The sequence below is a fragment of the Dryobates pubescens genome, chromosome 27 (assembly GCF_014839835.1).
Source record: "Dryobates pubescens isolate bDryPub1 chromosome 27, bDryPub1.pri, whole genome shotgun sequence".
Classification (NCBI taxonomy): Eukaryota; Metazoa; Chordata; class Aves; order Piciformes; family Picidae; genus Dryobates; species Dryobates pubescens.
In genome coordinates this window covers 9,001,132-9,026,087 of record NC_071638.1, presented here as the reverse complement: position 1 = coordinate 9,026,087, position 24,956 = coordinate 9,001,132, and the positions used below count along the sequence as shown (strand labels likewise).

The following is a 24,956-nucleotide window of genomic DNA, read 5'->3' as shown; positions in this document are numbered from 1 at the left end:
GCATGGTTTAGTTGGTTGGGTGGTGTTGGATGATAGGTTGGACACGATGATTGTGAAGGTCTCTTCCAACCTGGTCTATTCTATTCTATTCTATTCTATTCTATGCTATTCTATTCTATTCTATTCTATTCTATTCTATTCTATTCTATTCTATTCTATTCTAAAAAAGCTTGCACAACTGTGATCTTCACCATTTTAAAAGGAGTGATTTTTTTCCCCCCCTACGTACAGCAAAATGTATTATGTGCCATATTTAAAAACACTTATGTATCCTGGGCTATTTAAAATGAAACTACACCACAGGCTTCCAAAGAGAAGGAGCAACATGGAAAATATCTGAAGTGAAATTCATGCTAAGAGAATAACTTAAGCATTGTTATAGCAACTGCCAGAGGAAAATTCTTTCTATTTTTACCTCTCTCATTCGACTGTGCAAGAAGAGTGAATAAGAATTGATTCTGCTGTGGCCCATGATGAGCTAGGAATCATGATTTATAACTTTCAAAAAGCAGATGCAATACACATTCAGAAGGCACCAAGCTGAGTGGTGCTGTCGATACCCCAGAGGGACAGGATGGCATCCAGAGGGACCTGGACAGGCTGGAGAGAGAGGTGGTGCCCAGGTGAACCTCATGAGGTTCAACAAGAGCAAGGGCACGGCTCTGCACCTGGGCTGGAACAATCCTCACTGTCAGTACAGACTGGGGGAGGAGGTGAGAGAAAGCAGCCCTGAGGAAAAGGACTTGGGGCTGCTGGTGGATGAGAAGCTGGCCAGGAGCAGGCAGTGTGAGCTTGCAGCACAGAAGGCAAATCACAGCCTGGGCTGCATCCAAAGCAGCATTGCCAGCAGAGCCAGAGAGGTGATTCTGCCACTTTGCTCTGCTCTGCTGAGACCTCACCTGGAGTGCTGAGTGCAGGTCTGGAGCCCTCAGCACAGGAAGGACATGGAGCTGATGGAGAGGGTCCAGAGGAGGCCATGCAAATGATCAGGGGGTTGGAGGACAGGCTGAAGGAGCTGGGGGTGTTCAGCCTGGAGAAGAGGAGGCCCCAGGGAGACCTAACAGGAGCCTTTGAGTACCTGAAGGGGGCTACAGGAAGGATGCAGAGAGACTCTTTGCAAAGGCATGCAGGGAACAGGACGAGTGGCAATGGCTTCAAACTAGAGCAGAGCAGATTTAGATTGGATGTTAGGAACAAGTTCTTTCCTATGAGGGTGGTGGAAGACTGGCACAGGTTTCCCAGGGAGGTGGTTGAGGCTCCTTCCCTGGAGATCTTCAAAGTGAGGCTGGAGGAGGCCCTGGGCAGCCTGATCTAGTTGGGGATGTCCCTGCTGTCTGCGGGGAAGCTGGACTGGATGAGCTCTGGAGGTCCCTTCTGGCCCAGACCATTCTATGATTCTATGACACTGCTGGTGGATTCATTTTCCAGATGCTGATCTTTAAACTCCTTGCACCCCTTCCTGTGTCCTGGGAGCTGTTGTACAACAGAGCAACCAGCCTGTCAATAATATCTTGCTGATCCTGTAGGTAAGTTCTGTGGGTGGCAGGGCTGTGAAATTAATAAGTAATTTATATTTTCATTAATTCCCCACCTGCACCCCTTTTATTCATACCACTGCCCTGTAACTGCTCAGTGTTAGAAGAAGCAATCATAACTACCACATGCTGGAACCAGGCTATCCATCATAATTCATTGCTGTGTGCCTGGCTTTGATACTGGCTTTTGTTGACACAGTTCTTGCCTGGAGAGGAACTGTATCACATTTGACTCTGTTTTACATTTGATGCTTTTTTTTTGGTGGGGGGATCATGGTCAGTGTGATGTGGCCTGGACATTCAAGAGGAAACAACAGGCCATGAAGGGTTCTCATGATCAGCTTTGCTGTGGAACAGTACAAACAGGCTGTGAGCAAAAATTGTAGTCTCCCAAGCTACACCAAAGCAGCTGAAAGATTCATTTGCCTTCCAAGATTTGGCTGAGTGGCCCCAGCACCAACAAGCAATTGTGATTGTATCTGCTCTGTACAGAATAAAGAGATGGTGGACTTCAAGACTTCATACAACTTGCTAAACTGCATTTAATTCATGATTGCCTTTTTTCTTTCCCTTTTGCCTCTGGCCTTGTTCTTCCATTTTATTTTTGTTATTGTTTGTTTCCACACCCCACCCCCACCCCCCCCTTCCCCTAATTACAAATTAAGGGTTTGACTTTGTTGCTATCCAGGTCAATGGAAAACTCCCATTGACTTGAACAGTAATGACACAGAATCAAGCCTAAAGCTCTGAACCATAATCAGAGGGGGAAAACAACAAAGGCAGTGCTGCTCAAATGAATCCTACTCTCCAAATGTACCTGACTCAGGTCTTAACAACCAGAGTTTTCAGCTGCTGTTAATATGATTTCTGTATTAACATCTTCATTGGTCCTTCCACTCATATTACAAATGCTTCACCTGTGTAGCAGTAGCTGCACCACTTAAACAGCAGAGCCCCTCTTAGGAAGGGGAAAGAGTTTATCCCAGCACAGGAAGTTGGTTTGTTGTTGTAATTCTTCTGCCTCTGCAGTGACAGTGGTGTCCCTCATGGGTCTGTACAAGGACCTGTGATGTTTAATATTTTCACCAGTGACACAGACAGTGAGGTTGAGTGCAACACCAGCAGTGTGCAAACAACACCAAGCTGAGTGGTGCTTTCGACACACTGGAGGGACCGGATGGCATCCAGAGGGACCTGGACAGGCTGGAGAGAGAGAGGTGGTGCCCAGGTGAACTTCATGATGGTGAACAAGAGCAAGGGCAGAGCTCTGCACCTGGGCTGGAACAATCCTCACTGTCAGTACAGACTGGGGGAGGAGGTGAGAAAAAGCAGCCCTGAGAAAAAGGACCTGGGGCTCCTGGTGGATGAGAAGCTGGTCAGGAGCAGGCAGTGTGAGCTTGCAGCACAGAAGGCAAATCACAGCCTGGGCTGCATCCAAAGCAGCACTGCCAGCAGAGCCAGAGAGGTGATTCTGCCACTTTGCTCTGCTCTGCTGAGACCTCACCTGGAGGGCTGTGTGCAGGTCTGGAGCCCTCAGCACAGGAAGGACATGGAGCTGATGGAGAGGGTCCAGAGGAGGAACATGAAGATGATCAGGGGGTTGGAGCAGCTCTGCTATGAGGACAGGCCGAGGGAGCTGGGGGTGTTCAGCTGGAGGCTCCAGGGAGACCTAATAGCAGCCTGCCAGTACCTGAAGGGGGCTACAGGAAGGATGGATAGAGAGAGACTGTTTGCAAAGGCCTGCAGGGACAGGACCAGGGGCAATGGCTTCAAACTAGAGCAGAGAAGATTTAGATTGGATGTTAGGAGCAAGGTCTTTCCTCTGAGGGTGGTGGAAGACTGGCACAGGTTGCCCAGGGAGGTGGTTGAGGCTCCTTCCCTGGAGCTCTTCAAGGTGAGGCTGGAGGAGGCCCTGGGCAGCCTGATCCAGTTGGGGATGTCCCTGCTGACTGCAGGGAGGTTGGACTGGATGAGCCTGGACCATTCTATGGTTCTCTGTTTGAATTCTTATGCCTCTGTAAGCCTCTGAGGTTGTCCTGGTGATGGACTCCCACTGGTATCAATCACACCTGTGAAAGGAATGTTGCTGAGTGGATTACACTGGCTGGGGACATTCTGAGGATCTGACACTCATGCTACTTTGAACTAACCACCAAACACAGAATCACAGAATTGTTTGGGTTGGAAAAGACCTCTGAGATCATCGAGTCCAACCACCAGCATTGAGTCCAACCATCCAGACCTCTGATCCAGGCCAGAAAGGACCTCTAAGATCATGAAGTCCAGAGATCCTCAAGAAGCTCAGTCTTTTGTAGTAACATGAGATTTCATAAGTTTGGTTTGGAATGTGTATGGGTTTTTAATGTGTAATTTTTCCTTGCCTATGTTTATATATTACCTACATCTGTATTTCCAACACTGGGAAAAAGAAATCAAAAAGAAGCATGCAAAACACTACTGACTGGAAAAGGGGAAACATAACTCCCCATCTTCAAGAAGAGAATGAGGGATGACCAGGCAGTCTCACCTCTGTGCCTAGTAAGATCATGGAGCAGATCCTCCTGGAGGCACTGCTGAGGCAGAACAGTAACAAAGAGGGGATTTGGCACAAGCAGCAGGGCTTCACCAAGGGCAAATCCTGCCTGTCAAACCTGGTGGCCTTCTGTGACAAGCTCAACAGGAGCCAGCAGTGTGCACTTGCAGCCCAGAAAGCCAGTAACATCCTGGGCTGCATCAAGAGAGGCACAGCCAGCAGGTCAAGGGAGGTGATTCGCCCCCTCTACTCCACTCTGGGAGACCCCACCTGGAGCACTGCATCCAGTTCTGGAGCCACTATTACAGGAAGGATCTGGAGGTGCTGGAAGGGGTCCATAGAAGGGCCACAAGGATGAGCAGAGGGCTGGAGCTGCTCTCCTATGAGGACAGACTGAGAGAGTTGGGGCTGTTCAGGTCTGGAGAGGAGAAGGCTCCCAGAAGACCAAATTGTGGCCTTTCAGTATCTGAAGGGGGCTCCAAGAAAGCTGGGGAGGGACTTTTGAGGGTGTCAGGGATAGGACTGGGGGGAATGGCAGGGGGCTTGGAACTGGATGATCCTTGAGGTCCCTTCCAACCCTGACAATTCTATGATTGTATGAAAATACTGTAGAGATAAGAAGAGACAAAAAACCTGCAGATAATAGTGTGGGGAAACACCAACCATTACTGTATGAGGTTCACAGATATCATAAATATAAAAGGGGGGAAAAAAAATATCAATCCCACTGTTCCTGCAGACCAAAAAGGGAATCTGACTCTTAACCCACAAGTGGAGAAACAGGAGAGTATTTCTATGAGGGTTGTCAACAAATGCTTGGCTGAAAAGTTAGCCAAATTTTGCATCCCCTCTTGTACCTGACTCACATCAGGTGTCTGACCACATGCAGAGTCTTTGCCAGATAGGAACAGCCACCAAGGAATGTCTGTGCTGAGCCATCTGCAGGGCTAACTGCTTTCAGTTTCCTTTCCTTCAGGGGGTGTGGGACCAAAGCATGTAACCAAATCCCCAGCACAGGAAGAAAACACTTTTTATTCCCTTTCCCAGCACTTGGTGAAAGCACTCAAGGAAAAGTGACCCCAGGCACACTGGGATAATGAATCTGGGCTCTGAACACAGAGCTCTGGTTTTATGTTGGTAATTATGAAGTTGGATAACCACCAAGTTCTGAGCACAAACAAGCCAGAGAGATTTCATTTCCACCTCGTGTTCTGCTGCTGAGCCTCCTGTTGCCGTGCACACACTGTAGGTTATTTGCTTTTCTTTAGCCAAATTAAGAGAGGCACAGGGTGAACAGGTCCCAGTGAACAATGGTAATTTTAGACCTTTTTCCTCCTGTCTCAAGCTGTCTGCAAACAAATTGCCACTTCTATAATTTTTGCCTTTTTTAATGAATTATATCCTGTGGGTTTAGCTGGGCCCAGACTGTGAGAATCATGGGATTGTTAGGGTTGGAAAGGACCTCAAGGAGCATCCAATTCCAACCCCCCTGCCATGGACAGGGACACCTCACACTAAAGCAGGTTGCTCACAGCCACATCCAGCCTGGCTGCAAAAACCTCCAAGCATGAGGCTTCCACCACCTCCCTAGGCAACCTGTGCCAGTCTCTCACCACCCTCATGGGGAACAACTTCTTCCTAACATCCAATCTCAATCTCCCCATTTCTAGTTTTGCTCCATTCCCCCCAGTCTTATCACTCCCTGACACCCTCAAAAGTTCCTCCCCAGCTTTCTTGTAGCCCCCTTCAGATACTGGAAGGCCACAAGAAGGTCTCCTGGGAGCCTTCTCCAGACTGCACAGCCCCAACTCCCTCAGTCTGTCTCCATAGCAGAGCAGCTCCAGCCTCATGGCTCCATCCTTGTGGCTCTTCCCTGGACACCTTCCAGCACCTCCAGATCCCTCCTGGAACAGAGGCTCCAGATCTGCACACAGTGCTCCAGTTGGGGTCTCACCAGAGCAGAGTATATGGGGAGAATCACCTCCCTTGACCTGCTGGCTATGCTACATGCAGTTGGGAATTTTATATGGTGGGGTTTTGTTTAGTTTGTTTGTTGTTTTTTTTCCATGTTAGCTTAAGATATTTTAGCAAATTCATGAAGAATTTTGAAATGATCTTTGAGGTCTCTTCCAACCTTAGTGATACTGATACTGAATATAATCTCATGAAACAGAGGTGAGAACAGAGTTAAATTCCGTGTATCTTGACACCTGAAGGGTCACTGCTTTCCTCCCTGGTATTTGGCTGAAGGAAATAAAAGGATTTTTCAGGATCCATCCATCAATGAGTGAATATAAACTCTTCTTTTTACTTGTCTTTTCATCCACCTCTTTGAAGAGTGGTTGAACAACAACAAAATTATTTCATTTACTTCCAATCAGTGAAGAAGTTGTTCCCCATGAGGGTGGTGAGAGACTGGCACAGGTTGCCCAGGGAGGTGGTGGAAGCCTCATGCCTGGAGGTTTTTCAGGCCAGGCTGGCTGTGGCTGTGAGCAACCTGCTGTAGTGTGAGGTGTCCCTGCCCATGGCAGGGGGTTCGGAACTGGCTGCTCCTTGAGGTCCCTTCCAACCCTGACAACTCTGTGATTCTAAGTTCAGGCAATTTACTTTATTCAATGCCTTTTGGGTTTGTGTATTTTCTTCCTCAGTGTGTACTGGGGCAAACAAGCTTCCAGACCAATTATTTCCTCTTTTGAGAACATGATGGTTGATAGAAGTGTCTGAGGTGTTACACTGGTATGTTGTTTCAAGAGAAAGGGAATACCTATTGCTGAGAGAACCAGATGACAACATGAAAGGGTGGAGAAAAAACACCTTTTCTTTATTTTTTTTTTCATTCTTTATAGGCTTGCAACAAAGAAGAAATTAAAGATGGAAAGTCTGGAAGCAGCCCATTGCTCCTACACGCCTTTGATGCATTTAAATCTGAGGTTTAGATGGAGGTTTTGCATGAAAAAGGATTCTGTTTTCATTAAGAGAGGTGCAAGGCTGGCTGAATGAGCAGGCTTACCTTTTCAGTGCTGTACATTCCCTTGTAAAAAGGAACAAAAAGCAAAATGAAAGGCAGAATTTCACTACATATTATATAGTCAGAGCCTTGGTTTCCCTCTCCCCCATCCCCGGAGGCTTTTAAGGCCAGGCTGGACGTGGCTCTGTGCAACCTGATCTAGCGTGAGGTGTCCCTGCCCATGGCAGGGGGGTTGGAACTGGATGATCCTTGAGGTCCCTTCCAACTCTGACAATTCTGTGATTGCCTCTATTCCAACAGCCCTTTTATTATTACCTCCATATTGAATCACACCACACAATCACAGAATAACTGAGGCTGGAGAAGACCTCTGAGATCATCAAGTCCAGCCTGTGACCTAGCACCACCACATCAGCTAAACATCCAATCTTTTCTTACAGACCTTCCAGGGATGGTGACTCCACCACCTCCCTGGGTAGTCCATCCCAGTGCCTAAACAGCCTTTCTGTGAGGAGGTGCTTCCTAACATCCAACCTAACCCTCCCCCAAATATACACAGGTTATCTCACAGTGCTAATTCTTGTTGTTGCATAGAATCATAGAATCAATACGGTTGAAAAAGACCTCAGACATCATCAAGTCCAACCTGTCACCTCACACCTCATGACTAACTAAACCATGGCTTCAAGTACCAGGTCCAATCCTTTTTTGAACACCTCCAGGGATGGTGACTCCACCACCTCCCTGGGCAGCACATTGCAATGGCCAAATACTCTTCCTGGGAAGAACTTTCTCCTCACCTTGAGCCTAAACTTCCCCTGGTGCAGCTTGAGACTGTGTCCTCTTGTTCTGGTGCTGGTTCATAGTATAGTTCATAGTATCAGTCAGGGTTGGAAAGGACCACAAGGATCATCTAGTTCCAAACCCCCTGCCATGGGCAGGGACACCCCACACTACATCAGGCTGGCCACAGCCTCATCCAGCCTGGGCTTAAACACCTCCAGGGATGGGGCCTCAACCACCTCCCTGGACAACCCATGCCAGGGCTTCACCACTCTCATGCTGAAGAACTTCCTCCTCACCTCCAGCCTGAATCTCCCCACCTCCAGCTTCATTCCATTCCCCCTAGTCCTATCACTCCCTGAGAAGTCCCTCCCCAGCCTTCTTGTAGGCCCCCTTCAGATACTGGAAGGCCACAATGAGGTCACCTCAGAGCCTTCTCTTCTCCAGACTGAACAGCCCCAACTCCTTCAGTCTGTCCTCACAGGAGAGGTGCTCCAGCCCTCTGCTCATCCTCGTGGCACTTCTCTGGACACCTTCCAACACCTCCAGATCCCTCTTGTAATAGGGGCTCCAGAACTGGAGCCAGTGCTCCAGGTGGGGTCTCACCAGAGCTGAGTAGAGGGGGAGAATCACCTTCCTTGACCTGCTGGCCACACTTCTCTTGCTGCAGCCCAGGATCTGATTTGCTTTCCGGGCTGCAAGTGCACACTGAGAGCTCACATTGAGTTTCTTGTCCACCAGCACCCCCAAGTCCCTCTCCTCAGGGCTGCTTTCCAGCCAGTCAGTGCCTGGATTTGTGCCTGGGATTGCCTCGACCCAGATGCAGGACCCTGCACTTGGTCTTGTTGAACCTCAGGAGGTTGGCTTGTGCCCACCTCTCCAGCCTGTCCAGGTCCCTCTGGATGGCATCCCTTCCCTCCAGCGTGTCTGCTGCACCACACAGCTTGGTGTCATCAGCAAACTTGCTGAGGGTGCACTCAGTGCCACTGTCCATGGCACCCACAAAGATGTTGAACAAGCCTGGTCCCAGGACCGATCCCTGAAGGACTCCGCTTGAAGTTGCCTGGGAGAAGAGACCAACCCCCACCTGGCTACAACCTCTCTTCAGGGCTTCCTCATAGGGCTTTATGCTTGAGACCTCTCCCCAGCCTTGTTGCCCTTCTCTGGACATATGGCTGCATCTTTAAGCACAGTGTTGGAACAGCTGTGAGACCCCAGCTGAAAAGGAAAGCTTGGTCCAAGTTCCACATACCACTCCATTGACCGAAAGCAGCTGGTCCCCCCGTTTGAGCCCTCCGTGCCTCTCGGCCACTCCTCCGGGAATGATACGAGAAATATAAATAGGGGAATTTTGTTCCTTTCCTCCCATGACATTGAAGCCCAGGCCTTCATCAGTCTTTGGCAGCTCTACCACTCGTGGGTGTGAATGGCCTTCACTTGCAGCAAAAGCAGCAACCGTTGCCTGGAAGGGGAAAAAGAAAGTCATTTGACTAGGTAGGAGAACACTGACGAACCCTCCGCTGTGCACTTGTGGGAAGAACTCATTCCTGTGGAAACACTTCAGTGGTTTTTCCCCTGACTCTTCCTGACTGCCTGAAAGCATTAAAAAAAAGAAAAAAAATAATAAAAAAATCTTAAGCTCCATGCCAATGCTTTTGAAATAAAGAGGTAAGCAGAGGAACAGAGAGTTCAGGTGGCTTGTTGGAAACAACGCAGCAAGTTAGCAGCAGAGCCAGAAGTAGGCAGTGGGAAGCCTGACTGCGTGGTGGCAAACATTTAAGATCACTACTGCAGCTCTTCTGTGCCTTTGCACAGGGAGAGGATTTATTACTGAGGGATACAGAGTGACCTCTGCTGTGCTCCCAGTTGAAATAAAAGCCAATTGTATCCCAGGCTGCAGCAAGAGAAGTGTGGCCAGCAGGGCCAGGGAGGGGATTCTCCCCCTCTGCTCCACTCTGCTGAGACCACACCTGAAGTATTGTGTCTGGAGCCTCTATTACAGGAAGGATCTGGAGGTGCTGGAAGGTGTCCATGAGGATGAGCAGAGGGCTGAAGCTGCTCTGCTATGAGGACAGACAGAGAGGTGGGGATGTGCTCTGGGAAAAGGCTCTGAAGAGACCTTCTTGTGGACTTCCAGTCTCTGAAGGGGGCTACAAGAAAGCTGGGAGGGACTTTTGAGGGTGTCAGGGAGTGATAGGACTGGAGCAAAACTAGAAATGGGGAGATTGAGATTGGATGTTAGGAAGAAGTTGTTCCCCATGAGGGTGGTGAGAGACTGGCACAGGTTGCCCAGGGAGGTGGTGGAAGCCTCATGCCTGGAGGTTTTTGCAGCCAGGCTGGATGTGGCTGTGAGCAACCTGCTGTAGTGTGAGGTGTCCCTGGCCATGGCAGGGGGGTTGGAACTGGATGATCCTTGAGGTCCTTTCCAGCCCTGACAATTCTATGATTCTATGAACTGAATTGTTAACTCTCTGCTCTGCTTTCAGAGGTACAGAACTCTTTATTTTATTCTTTGGGCACAGAAGGAAACAACAACAAAAAAATCCTTAAGGGATATTCTTATCTTAAAAGAGATTAATTCACCATCTTGATGAACTCTTGAAAAGTAAGTAACTCCTAAAACAGGTACATGAGGTTTTGTAATAGAATTGGACCCAAATGGAGAATCCAGTCTTAAGAAACTGGATTTATGACTCAATTAGATTTACAAATCAATCAGGAAGATTGTTCATCTTACTCCAGCAACCAAAAAAATGGCAAAACCCTGATGTAACAAAGCTTGCATCCAGGAAAGTATTACCTCTCTTATTTAATTTGTCACCAGGAGCATTTTCCTACTTATAGATCTTAGTGAATTATTACACAAACATCCAGAAGCCTTTCCACCGTCTGTAGTCCAAACTGCTCGAAGGCTTCTGCATTTCTCTCACGTTTTTAGCACCCTGCTAATGTTTGATGCTGAACAGAAGCTAGTGGATGACGTGACACAATGGTTCATTCTCAGTTACATGGGGTTGGGGGGGGGGGGGGTTTGCACATGCAGACCTTGTCATCATGCATACATTTTATGTCAGACATGAAGGCACTAGGAAAAATGCAATGCAGACAGCCCAGAAATAACCAGGAAATATTGCAGGATTGAAACGTTGCTCTCTAACCCTGCTGTTCTATATGGATAAGAAATGAGAATGGCAAACACTAATTGGCTTTCTCCCCACTTACTACCACAACACAGCCAAGGTTTTCCTATCTTCTACCTGCAGGTGCAGACAAATCAGGGTTGCACACACACACATTTCTTACCACAGCACCTCACCGTTTTACAGTGTCCATCAACTTTCAGTTAGACAAAGGTTAAAGTCACATGAACAGCCTACAGAAAGGAGCATTCTAACTAGGGAGGAAAATATACTACAGTTTGGTGTCTGCTAGGGTATTTGCTGGCCACTGCACAGCTTGCTTCTCTAAGATACTGTAGAAATAATTCTCTAACACACTCCCAACCTTCATCATCTGAGACAACTTTCAGTTAAAAATCCCTTAGCAGAAATATCTAAGGGTAAGAGCTTAGTTCCATTAGGATTCCTGGGAGCTTTGTCACTAACTTCACAGCAGTGGCAACAGAAAGAAGTATCAGAAGACTGAGAAGGGATTTAATTAATGTCTATCAATATCTGAGGGCTGGGGGTCAAGAGGGAGGGCACAGGCTCTGCTCACTTGCACCCTGGGATAGGACAAGGGGCAATGGATAGAAACTCCAGCAGAGGAGTTTCCACCTTAACATGAGGAGGAACTTCTTCCCTGGCAGGGTCACAGAGCCCTGGAGCAGGCTGCCCAGAGAGATTGTGGAGTCTCCTTCTCTGGAGTCTTTCCATCCCCATCTGGATGCAATCCTGTGTGACCTGTGCTGGATTCTCTGGTCCTGCTCTGGCAGGGGGGGTTGGACTTGATGATCTCCAGAGGTCCCTTCCAACCCCTAGCATCCTGTGAGCTGTGATCCTGTGTTCCATGAAACAGGTTTTTTTTGCAGGTTTATCTGTTTTGCATAGCACCTGCTGTACCACCCAGAAGGTAGTGTTGAGTACAAAATGATAATGGAAACAAGAAAGCCTTGGTGCATCTCCTTGTCTGGAAGCACCTCTCTCTGTGCATGTTCTGGAAATACAGAGGACATGTCATACTGGCACACAGGATGGGCTCTTCCATGGTTGTGTGAATACCCTTAGAAAATTAGCATTTTAGTAGTAGCAGTAATGTAGCTACCACAGACTAAGGATATGAAAAAGCAGTGGTAGTGTAACACTGGAACAGGTTTCCCAGGGAGGTGGTTGAGGCCCCATCCCTGGAGACATTCAAGGTGAGGCCTCACAGGGCTCTGGGCAACCTGATCTAATTGGGGATGTCCCTGCTGACTGCAGAGGGGGCTGGACTGGATGACCTCTGGAGGTCCCTTCCAACCCAGACCATTCTGTGATTCAGGCAAGTCCACACAGACAACAGATGTAATTAAAACAGGAAATGCATTAGGAAAAATGGCCTTGCAATTGGCTGTGGAGTCTCTTGATTGAGCCATTGGTGAGGAGGAACCTGATGAGGTTCAGCAAGGCTCAGTGCAGAGTCCTGCACCTGGGAAGGAAGAATAAACTGCAGCAGGACAGGTTGGGAGGGGATCTGCTGCAGAGCAGCCCTGTGGAGAAGGACCTGGGAGTGCTGGTGGATAACAAGTTCTGAATGGGATAGCATTAGGAAAAATGGGCTTGCAATGGGCTGTGGAGTCTGTTGATCAAGCCATTTTTTTGCACTGTCCGTCCTTACCAGTTACTCAGTACCTACAGCTCCCACTAGTTAAAAGTGGAATTTTGACTGTTTAGTGTCACAGGATCACAGAATGTCAGGGGTTGGAAGGGACCCAAAGAGATCATTGAGTCCAACCCCCCTGCCAGAGCAGGACCATACAATCTAGCTCAGGTCACAGAGGAATGTATGAACACAAGTTCACAGGATCACAGGATGCCAGGAAACACTGTGTGCTTTCTACCCTGCTTCCTCTCATATTTAGAGGTATTCTTTGGCACCTGTCTGCAAAAAAGGCTTCATAATTACTTGGATGTTACCCTCACTCTGATGATGACTTTTTTCTGTTTAACACTGGTTCACAGGCTCACAGGATGTCAGGGGCTGGAAGGGACCCAAAGAGATCATTGAGTCCAACCCCCCTGCCAGAGCAGGACCATACAATCTGGCTCAAGTCACACAGGAACACATCCACACAGGCCTTGAAAGCCTCCAGAGAAGGAGACCCCACAGCCTCTCTGGGCAGCCTGTTCCTGGGCTCTGCGACCCTCCCACTGAAGAAGTTCCTCCTTGTGTTGGGGTGGAACCTCCTAGGCTGCAGCTTACATCCATTGCTCCTTGTCCTATCACAGAGAGCAAGTGAGCAGAGCCTGTCCCCTCCCTCTTGATCCCCAGCCCTCAGATATTTATAAACATTTATTAAACTCCCTCTCAGTCTTCTCCTCTCCAGACTAAACAGCCCCAGGTACCTCAGCCTCTCCTCACCAGGCTGTGCTCCAGTCCCCTAATCATCCTCACAGCCCTCCACTGGACCCTCTCCAGCAGATCCCTGTCCCTCCTGAACTGGGGAGCCCAGAACTGGATGCAATATTCCAGGGGAGGTCTCAGCAGGGCAGAGTAGAGGGGGAGGAGAACCTCCCTGGATCTGCTGGCCACACTGGTCTCCATACACCCCAGGATCCCACTGGCCTTCTTGGCCACCAGGGCACATTCCTGTCCCATGGATTACTTCTTGTCCAGCGGGACTCCCAGGTCCCTCTCCACGGGGCTGCTCTCCAGCAGATCACCTCCCAGACCACTGTGCCTATCATCTGCCAACCCACTGCGTCCTCTCTGGACGAGCTGCATCTGGGCAAACACTCCACTAAACCACTGGCTGTCGCAGGCAGACTTCTGCAGCGTGAAATCAGTAGGGCTTGCTTCGGGCCAAGCAACCTTTCAGAATGCATCAAATCCCCGTGAAAGAAAAAAAAAAACAACCAAAAAAATCATTCTCTTTTCTTAAGCTACAGAAGCAGCAGAAAGGTGGAAATTTTCCATTATGGTTGTTACCTGGGAAGTAGCACTGGTTCTAGAGTCTGGGCTGCCACTGATGTCTAAATTTTCTTACAGTGTACACACGAATACCTGCAACACACACGCGCACAGTCAATTAACTGGGTCGCTTTGGCAAGGTTCACTGCAGCAGCTGCAGGTGGCCTACCTTTGCAGTGGCCCTGGCTCGGAATTCGGGGCAGCCATTAACAGTTATGGTTTCATGCATGTATTGATACACCTAAAATGTTCATGGAAATAAAATGAAAGTTAATCAGAGCGGCAAAACAAGGACTTTCTATTCATCCACCCAGAAAGGAGAGGCCCTTTCCCCTCACACGGACCACGCGCCGTTAACGCTCTCTCTCTAGGCCATCGCGCAGCCAAGTGGCTGCTAAAGTGTGCACCAGGCTTTGCTCGACAGAGAACACAGACTCATAGAATCAACCAGGTTGGAAAAGAGCTCAGAGAGCAGAGGTTGGAAGGGACCTTCAGAGATCACCCAGTCCAACCCCCCCTGCCAGAGCAGCATCACCCAGGGTACTCCGCACAGGAGTGAATCCAGGTGGGTTTGGAATCTCTCTCCAGAGAAGGAGACTCCACAACCTCTCTGGGCAGCCTGCTCCAGGGCTCTGTCACCCTCACTCTAAAGAAGTTTCTTCTCATGTTGAGCTGAAACTGTCTCTGTTCAAGTTTGTCTCCATTGTTCCTTGGCTTATTCCTGTGCACCACCCAAAAAAGCTTGGCCCCCTCCACTTGACACCCACCCCTCAGCTAGTGATAGACATTGAGCAGATCCCTTCTCAGCCTTCTCTTCTCCACACTAAACAGCCCCAGCACTCTCAGTCTCTTCGCAGGGGCGATGCTCAAGTCCCCTAAGTCCCCTCGTGGCTCTCCCTCGGACTCTCTCCAGCAGGTCTCTGTCTCCCTTGAACTGGGGAGCCCAGAACTGGACACAGGATTGCAGCTGTGGTCTGAGCAGGGCAGAGCAGAGGGGGAGAAGAACCTCCCTAGACCTCAATCTGTATTTCTGATGTCACTTTGCAAACTTAACTGTACATCTTCCAGCATGATTCCCTTCCCATCTCTAGAACATAATTTCCCAAAGCCAGGACAGTTAGGTAATACCTAATCAAAATTGGTGTCTCCAGGGCAACTGATTGGAATGCAAATGATCCAAACTGATTTGAGTGGTGTCTTAGCCTCCAACAATAGCTTCTTTGTTCTCTGAACTTTCCTATGAACTCAAGATTTGGAGGAGACTGATGTTAAAAAAAACTGTAGGTTGCTCAGCATACAGATGCTGAAAATGGGAGCAAAAGTTAAATTCTGGAGAAAGGTCACAGTACTTGTTTCCATCAACCACAGCTAGGAATGGTGAAAAGGACTGGCAGTCTGGTAGGTCAGACATGGACAATGATCATCCCTTAGGAAGGAATTGTACATCCACACAAATGGCAAAAGAACAACACTGCCAAGAAGTACAACTTTCTGCCTGCTGCTTTATGCTGGGATAGACTTGTGGCACACATTGCAATGACACAGAGAGCGTGCAGATGACACCAAGCTGAGTGGTGCTGTTGATACAGGATGGCATCCAGAGGGACCTGGACATGCTGGAGAGGTGGTGCCCAGGTGAACCTCATGAGGGTCACCAAGAGCAAGGGCAGGGTTCTGCACCTGGGCTGGAACAATCCTCAGTATCAGTACAGACTGGGGGAGGAGGTGAGAGAAAGCAGCCCTGAGGAGAAGGATTAGCTGGACAGGAGCAGGCAGTGTGAGCTTGCAGTACAGAAGGCAAATCACAGCCTGGGCTGCATCCAAAGCAGCATTGCCAGCAGAGCCAGAGAGGTGATTCTGCCACTTTGCTCTGCTCTGCTGAGACCTCACCTGGAGTACTGAGTGCAGATCTGAAGCCCTCAGCACAGGATGGACATAGAGTTGATGGAGAGGGTCCAGAGGAGGCCATACAAATGATCAGGGAGTTGGAGGACAGGCTGAGGGAGCTGGGGGTGTTCAGCCTGGAGAAGAGGAGGCTCAGGGGAGACCTTGTTGCTGTCTGCAACTACCTGAAGGGAGGTTGTAGCCAGGTAGGGGTTGGTCTCTTCTCCCAGGCAACCAGCACCAGAACAAGAGGACACAGTTTCAAGCTGCACCAGGGGAGGTTTAGGCTGGATGTTGGGAAGAAATTCTTCCCAGACAGAGAGATTGGCCATTGGGATGTGCTGCCCAGGGATGTGGTGGAATCACCATCCCTGGAACTGTTTAAAAAGAGCCTGGATGAGGCACTTGGTGCCATGGTTTAGTTGATTAGATGGTGCTGGGTGACAGGTTGGACTGAATGATCTTGGACGTCTCTTCCAACCTGGTTTGTTCTGTAATTATGCTGAGAGGTGGTGCTTAGGGACATGGTTTAGTGGCAGCCTTGGCAGTGTTCGGTTTGTGGCTGGACTTGATGACCTTAAATATCTTTTCCAATGTAAATGATTCTATGATTCTATACACAATGGCCTGTTCCACTGACAGGTAAAACTTCCCCAACTCCCTGTCCTGATGACTCGCTTTGCAGCATCACAATGATACCTCTCTCCACACTGAGCCTGTTACTATGAAACTTAGCTCACTGATGAACACATGGCTACAAAGACCTCCTTTCTGCTCTCAGCGGTCAGACAAAGAGGCAATCAAACACCGCTGAGTAGTAAAATGTTTGGAATGACTGAGCCACAAAACTGCTGTGAGTTCACTCACATTGATAAAGATGTGCAGGGTGAGTGCCCAGAGGCTGGAGCCAGCTTCTGCTGGGGGATGCCCAATGCCAGCACAAGGGGCAGTGGTGGAAGATGAGGCATAGGAAGTTCCATGGAAACAGGAGGAAGATTTTTTTTCCCTGTGAGGGTGACAGAACACTGGAAGAGGCTGCCCAGGGGGGTTGTGGAGTCTCCCTCTCTGGAGGTATTCAAGACCTGCCTTGATATGTTCCTGTGTGATCTGCTCTAGGCATCAGCCTATAACTATGAGCACAATCTAGAAAACTTTCTTTCCTTTCTTCCCTTTCCTTTCTTCCCTTTCCTTTCTTCCTTTCCACCAGAACAAGAGGACACAGTCTCAAGCTGTGCCAGGGGAAGTTTAGGCTGGAGGTGAGGAGAAAGTTCTTCCCAGCAAGAGTAATTTGTCATTGGAATGTGCTGCCCAGGGAGGTGGTGGAGTCCCTGTCCCTGGAGGTGTTCAAAAAAGGCTTGGATGTGGCACTTGGAGCCATGGTTTAGTTGTCAGGTGTTGGGTTGGGCTTGATGATCCTTGAGGTCTTTTCCAACCATACTGATTCTATGATTCTACTTCAACTTACTCAACACAGGTGCTCCTGCTCTGGCAGGGGGGTTGGACTGGCTGAGCTATCCAGGTCCCTTCCAGTCCCTGACATTCTGGGATTCTGTGTGATATCATACACATGGGAAAGGCAAAAGAATAATGCAAACCCATTCTGGAGACCTAAAACAGTGTACTTTCAAAGTACAGCGAAAATACTATTTGTCTTGACCATTATCATCACTTAAGGACATTCTAGGACTTAATTCAGAAAAGCTTGGGTCAGTAAAGAAAGCTGAGACAAGGGGAGCACACTGAAAAGCCTCCTGCTTTGGCCATTTCGAATGAGAGCTTGCTCCCACTGTTGAAACATTGACATAGACCACAGCAGAGTCCAGGACTTCACCCTGCTTTAAAAGATATGGAAACACCCACCCCCACCCCTTAGAGCCTCTAAAGCATCTCTGCTTTGTTCTATCTTTGTACTACTGGATGATGCTCATGATGGATCATAAACATGGGTTGATTATACATAGGCAGTGTTATCCTGCACAGATGAGCTCAGTGCTCCTTGCATGAAGTCATAGGTGATCCTTATATAAGAACAACCAGCACATTATGTAAGAATAGTACTGTGTAATTGCAATAATGAATCACTGAGTAGTTGTTACTTCAAACCCCATATGGCACTGAAGCACTACTAATGCTGTGTTTGCCTGGTAACTGCAGGCTCCCTTTCATCTTAAAGCATGAGTGCAGACTATACACACTGCTTTTGCTTGCATAGCTGTAAATGCTGTGGCTGGCTAGAGCTTCTAAAAGCCTCTGCCATGCAGAGAGGCCTGGACAGGCTGCAGAGCTGGGCCCAAGACAACCTCATGAGGTTCAACACGACCAACTGTAAGGTCCTGCAGCTGGGTCAGGGCAATCCCAAGCACCAATATAGGCTGGGCAGCAACTGGCTCTGAACCCCCTAGCCCTGAAGAAAAGGCCTTGGGGGTGCTGGTGGATGAGAAGCTTAACAGGAGGCAGCAGTGTGCACTTGCAGCCCAGAAAGCCAACCAGAGTCTGGGCTGCAGCAAGAGAAGTGTGGCCAGCAGGGTGAGACAGGTGATTGTCCCCCTCTGCTCCACTATGCTGAGACCACACCTGGAGCCCCTGTTACAAGAAGGATCTGGAGGTGCTAAAAAGAACATGTCCAGAGAAGGGCCAGGAGAGTGATCAGAGGGCTGGGGCTCCTCTGCTATGGAGGCAGACTGAGAGTTGGAGCTGTTCAGTCTGGAGAACAGAAGGCTCCGAGGAGACCTTATTGTGGCCCTCCAGTATCTGAAGGGACCTTAAGGATCATCCAGTTCCAACCCCTTGCCATGGGCAGGGACACCTCACACTGCAGCCGGTTGCTCACAGCCACATCCAGCCTGGCCTTCAAAACCTCCAGGGATGAGGCTTCTACCACCTCCCCGGGCAACCTGTGCCAGTCTCTCACCAGCCTCATGGGGAAGAACTTTATCCTGACTTTTAATCCAAATCTCCCCACTTCTGGTTTTGCTCCATTCCCCCCAGTCCTATCACTCCCTAACAGCCTGAAATAATTGTTGTTTGCCTGTAGCCACACTAATCTGTGTGCTCTTATCTGTGCTCTTCTTAGCATCACCTTAGCTGTGATTTGTACACAACAAATCCACGGTGATGCCCCTTCTATGTACACAGAACAGATGAACTGAAAATCTTTGTTCTCAAACTAAATAAGGTACCACTTAAATCCTCCCAGAGCAGAATATAGCTTCTTGTTCAATCCACTTTACATAACAAGTAATTGAAATGGTTTTATGAAATCTTTTCTCCCAGTGCCTACTATTGTCTGTACAGCTGATTACATTTTTAATGTACAGAGAGTCTCCTGAATCTAACAAAGTCATCCTTAAAATGCCCTCATAAGATCTGTGATTTGTGTCCAGCAGATCCAGGGAGGTTCTCCTCCCCCTCCACTCTGCCCTGCTGAGACCTCACCTGGAATATTGCATCCAGTTCTGGGCTCCCCAGTTCAGGAGGGACAGGGATCTGCTGGAGAGACTCCAAAGTAGGGCTATGAGGATGATGAAGGGAGTGGAGCACTGCTGGTGATGAGAGGCTGAGAGCCCTGGGGCTGTTTAGCCTGGAGAGGTGAAGACTTAGAGGGGATCTGATCAATGTTTATCAATATCTGAGGGCTGGGGGTCAAGAGGGAGGGCACAGGCTCTGCTCACTTGCACCCTGGGATAGGACAAGGAGCAATGGATAGAAACTCCAGCACAGGAGGTTCCACCTCAATGTGAGGAGGGTCACAGAGCCCTGGAACAGGCTGCCCAGAGAGGTTGTGGAGTCTCCTTCTCTGGAGCCTTTCCAGCCCCATCTGGATGCATTCCTGTGTGCCCTGTGCTGGATTCTCTGCTCTGGCAGGGGGGCTGGACTTGATGATCTCTGGAGGTCCCTTCCAACGCCTAACATCCTGTGATTCTGTGATTTCCTTATGTGGGCAAAATATCATTCATTACAGAGGAAGACAAAAGTGCAGAATTTCGTTTCAAGCATTTGAAAAGCTCCTTTAGGACATTTACTAAAGAAGTCTTCTAAAACAAAGACCTTTGTTGACCAGGACAGGTGAATAATTTTGAAAGATCATTGTGCAATACAAATGAGCTGAAGAGAGACAGGTCCTCCACCTGGGTCACAAAGACCCCATGGTAACCTACAGACTTGGGGATGTGTGGTTGGAAAGCTGCAACTTGGAGAGGGACCTGAGAGTACTGGTTGATAGTTGACTCAAAATGAGCCAGCAGTGTGCCCAGGTGGCCAAGGGCATCCTGGCTGGGGTTAGAAACACTGTGGGCAGCAGCAGCAGGGAGGTGACTATCCCTCTGTGCTCAGCACTGGTGAGGCCACACCTTGAGTGTTGTGTTCAGTTCTGGGCCCCTCTCTATAGGGAGGACATTGAGGTGCTGGAGCATGTCCGGGGAAGGGCAACAAGGCTGAAGAAGGGCCTGGAGCACCTGGGCTGCAAGGAGGGGCTGAGGCAGCTGGTGGGTGTTCAGGGTGGAGAAGAGGAGGCTAGGAGGAGACCTCATTGCTCTCTACATCAACCTGAAGGGAGGTTGAAGCGAGGAGGGGGCAGACTCTTCTCCGTGGTGGCAAGAATCAGGACTATAGGAAATGGTTCCAAGCTGTGCCAGGCGTGGTTCAGGATGGATGGTAGGAAATGTTTCCTCACTGAAAGTGTTCCCAAACATTGGAATGGTCTGCCCAGGGTAGTGCTGGGATCACCACCCCTGGAGGTATTTCAGGGACCTGGCTCTTAGAAACATTTTGTGTTGACCCTTCAGTGCTGGGCTGGACTGGATGGCCTTTGAGGACTCTTCCAACCAGGTGGATTCTGTGATTCTGTGGATTAACTTCTTACAAATCACAGACTGGTCGAGGTTGGAAAGGATGCCTGGAGGTCATCTGATCCAGCCTCCTTGCCCAAGCAGGGCCACCTAGGGCTGGTTGCCCAGGACACTACCTAGATGGTTACTGCATGCTATTCTTTGCCAAAGAGCATTTGGTAGGTACAGCTATTTTTAGGGTGCCTTAAAGACCACCTGGGAGTTTAGCAATATTATTTGCTGACAGACTCCCTACAGAGTCTGACGGTCTAGTGCCCAGGGAAAAGTTTCCACAACACATTGTGGAAGGGATTGAATTCCAGGTGAAATGTCAGTGTTTCAAGGTGCAAACCTGCAGCTGTAAGGCAAATGGTAATGTTTCAGATCATCTTCCCCCCACGGCGATTTCTGCCAAGGCTGTCAGCGCCTGTGAGCTGAACGTTCATTGGGTGAAAGTGTGCTGCAGGGAGGGGGTTTGTTCACACAGCTCTCATTTGTGCTGTGGAGCTCAATGTACTTGACTGTTTTCTCTTTCCTGTGGTGCAGCAAATACAGCACTCCCCTCAAGGAAGACTCCTGAAAACGTGCATATAGGTCTCAAACGTTCTCGGCTCCCGCAGGTAGTCTCCTCAGACACCCATCGTCTGAAATGATTCTCCCCCAGCAATCAAAAGGTACAGAAAGAGTGAGGGAGGAAAATTACAACTGGAAAACCTGAACTTGGAAGTGAATCTTACTGGCACAGAGAAATGCACATTCTATGCCTTCTCCCAGCAGGAGCTGCAGTGAGTCAGATGCAGCAGGTATAATTGTTATGACGATGGTCCTTGTCCCCACGCATTCAGCTGGGAGGCAGAGCAGCTGCTTCAGCATTACTGAAGCATGGGTCTGCCTTACAGGTACTTTTAGGAGCAAGCTTAATGAAAATTACTCCATACAGACCTATAACAAAGAAGTACATGCTGGTCTGGCCTACTTAAGCCAATGTGAAGCTTTAGAAGAAGCTCCAGCAGTAAGAGTGCACTTTGCAGTCTATTTTATAAAGCTGGCTGTTAAGCAGCATAGAATCATAGAATATGTCAGGGTTGGAAGGGGCCTCAAGGATCTTCCAGTTCCAACATCCTTGCCATGGGCAGGGACACCTCACACTACAGCAGGTTGCTCACAGCCACATCCAGCCTGACTGCAAAATCCTCCAGGGATGAGGCTTCCACCACCTCCCTGGGCAACCTGTGCCAATCTCTCACCACCCTCATGGGGAACAACTTCTTCCTAACATCCAATCTCAATCTACTCATTTCTAGCTTTGCTCCATCGCCCCCCAGTCCTATCACTCCCTGACACCCTCAAAAGTCCCTCCCCAGCTTTCTTGTAGCCCCCTTCAGATCCTGGAAGGCCACGGGAAGGTTTCCTCAGAGCCATAGGAGGCTGAGGGGAGACCTCATTGCAGTCTAGAACTACCTTAAAGGACCTTGTGGAGAGGCTGCTGGTGGTCTCTTCTCACAGGTCATTAGTGACAGAAAAAGAGGGAATGGCCTCAAGCTGCCCCTGGGTAGCTTTAGACTGGACAGTAGGAAACATTTTTTCAGGGCAAGAGTAGTCAGAGATTGGAATGTGCTGCCCAGGGAGGTGGTGGAGGCACCAAGCCTGGCTGTGTTTCAAGGTGGTTTGGATGTGGTGCTTGGGGCTATGGTTTAGGGGTGACCCTTGCAGAGTAGGGTTCTAGGTTGGACTTGGTGACCCTGAGGGTCTCTTCCACCCTGAATGTTTCTGTGATTCTGTGATTCTAAGTGCAGCTGTACCTACAATAATGATGGTCAACTGACTTTTGAACAACTTAGTCTGAACATCAGGAAGGAAAAGGCACAAGGGCAGAAATAATTTCACAGTAATGAACAAGTGTCCCAAAAAGCCCACAAACCAAACCCAAGACACAGCACACTGCAGTTCAGATTTGAGAAGAAGGAGGCCCAGATAAACTGATTTCCTGCAACTACTGCATTTGGGCTTACAAGAAAGCTGGGGAGGGACATTTTTAGGGTGACAGGGAGTGATAGGACTGGGGGGAATGGACCAAACTATAAATGGATAGATTCAGATTGGATGTTAGGAAGAAGTTGTTCCCCATGAGGGTGGTGAGAGACTGGCACAGGTTGCCCAGGGAGGTGGTGGAAGCCTCATGCCTGGAGGTTTTTCAGGCCAGGCTGGATGTGGCTGTGAGCAACCTGCTGTAGTGTGAGGTGTCCCTGCCCATGGCAGGGGGGTTGGAACTGGCTGCTCCTTGAGGTCCCTTCCAACCCTGACAATTCTGTGATTCTATGAACTCAGAAAAAAAATAGCTGCTTTGTGACAACTAGTCTGTATCAATGAGCTATTTATAGCTGACAGAATGTGGTCATTCAAGGTTGCTGGCATTCTGAATATTTTTACATGGTAAGCTTTCAGTCCACTGTGAGCAGTCACAGCTTTGCATCAGGTGTCTATTTTCAAAACCAAACATCTGTATCATTTGCAAAATTGTCCTCACAATCCCCTTCCAGGAAGCAACACTGCCTGGATGCTGCCACATGCAGCAGCAGACTAAAAAAGCTCCAAGCCTGTAAATGAAATTCAGGCTTGTTTAACAACCTGAGGAGATGAGAGTGTTCTCATTCCAGAATATGTGGAAGAAATGTTATGTATCTTGGCTTTTGCATTGCCATAGAGGATTGTCCCAGTTTGAGCTGGGTGCTTTAAGGGAGACCACAGAGTTACAGACCTCCAGTGTGCAGTGTCCAGCCCAGTGGGTGGGCAGAGGAAATCAGCTATTTCCCCCCATAAATCCTACATCATCATAAAGCTGGCTGAGAAGTCAGTTGCTCTCTCCTTCTTCCTCTGCACATCCCTGGATGCAGTGAGCTCCCTTATCTGGTGGTGGGGGAAGATGTTTCCAGTCTTATCTGTGGCCTTCAAAGCCTGACTAATTTTTGCTGCACAATATTGGCCTGCTTGGCCCTAGTCCCAGGGACTAAGGAGAGGCAGTTTCAGACCTGGCCAGCCTGAACTCAGCCTAGGAACTGGGGGAAGAGCGAGCCCTGGGGTGTGTGTTGAACCCCAGGCTGGGAGAGAAGTGCTGGGGTTTGGTCTGATTTGGTGGAGGGTTTGGTGTGAAGCTTTTGGCTTAATGAGCTTCTCTGTGAAGCCCAGATCCTGCTTTCCTTTGTATTTCCTATGCTTTGCTGTGCTCATCACTATGCTTTGTAGTATTGTAGCTTGTGAAAAGCTTTTCCATTTCAACTTTCCAGTCCTCCAATCCTGTGTGTAGAGAGGTCTGCTTTTGCCCCAGGGGCATGAGAGCAGTCTGGCCTGCTCTGAACCACAAGAAGATATTTTATTTAAACACAACCATGGGACACCTGCAGAGCCCCCATGGGACAAACTGGGTTGATAGCAAAGGATGCTGGAACTGGTGAGCTTGGGAGAGACCTTTGGGATCATCACAGCCAAGCAAGAGTCCATCTCTGGAGCAGTTTCTGGTTGTTGGGTTGCAGTGGTGTCATCTGCCTGGGGGCTTCATGCACAGGGACCTCAGGAGCTGCTGGGCCAGCCCTGTTCCTTCTGCTGGGTGCAATGCAACCCCAGGAGAAGGTGACACTGCAGGGCTCCCTGTGCTTTGCTGGTGGCCTCACCCATCCCTGCCATCCCATGGCCAAAGGGATCAGCCACAGGAGGTTCCTCAGGTGCCAGCAGGCTGTCCCTGTGTTTTGCTGGTAGCTTCACCCATCCCTGCCACCCCATGGCCAAAGGGATCAGCCACAGGAGGTTCCTCAGGTGCCAGCAGGCTCTCCCTGTGCTTTGCTGGTGGCTTCATCCATCCCTGCCATCCCATGGCCAAAGAGATCAGCCACAGGAGGTTCCTCAGGTGCCAGCAGGCTCTCCCTGTGCTTTGCTGGTGGCTTCATCCATCCCTGCCATCCCATGGCCAAAGAGATCAGCCACAGGAGGTTCCTCAGGTGCCAGCAGGCTCTCCCTGTGCTTTGCTGGTGGCTTCATCCATCCCTGCCACCCCATGGCCAAAGGGATCAGCCACAGGAGGTTCCTCAGGTGCCAGCAGGCTGTCCCTGTGCTTTGCTGGTGGCCTCACCCATCTCTGCCATCCCATGGCCAAAGGGATCAGCCACAGGAGGTTCCTCAGGTGCCAGCAGGCTGTCCCTGTGCTTTGCTGGTGGCCTCACCCATCCCTGCCATCCCATGGCCAAAGGGATCAGCCACAGGAGGTTCCTCATCTCTTGTGAGCACCTGATGAGACCCAGCAGCCTCCAAGCCTTTGTGCTGGGTCA

The 24,956-nt window shown here is 49.3% G+C and overlaps 1 protein-coding gene across 6 annotated transcripts in view; it reads right to left on the bottom strand.

Annotated features, from left to right (window-relative positions):
* The window catches only part of LIN7A (lin-7 homolog A, crumbs cell polarity complex component), a 72,968-nt gene that overhangs the window by 6,794 nt on the left and 41,218 nt on the right, over positions 1–24,956 (bottom strand). For 4 of the 6 annotated variants that reach the window (XM_054173768.1, XM_054173767.1, XM_054173770.1 and 1 more), the window contains exons 3-4: positions 14,097–14,168; positions 9,072–9,281 (exon numbers count right to left, since the gene is read on the bottom strand). The exons of 1 other annotated variant lie outside the window; for it this stretch is intronic. In XM_054173768.1, the coding sequence (XP_054029743.1) occupies positions 9,072–9,281; positions 14,097–14,168 (282 nt within the window). The remainder of the gene's footprint in view (positions 1–9,071; positions 9,282–14,096; positions 14,169–24,956) is intronic. One more of the 6 variants, XM_054173771.1, reaches the window with a different exon arrangement.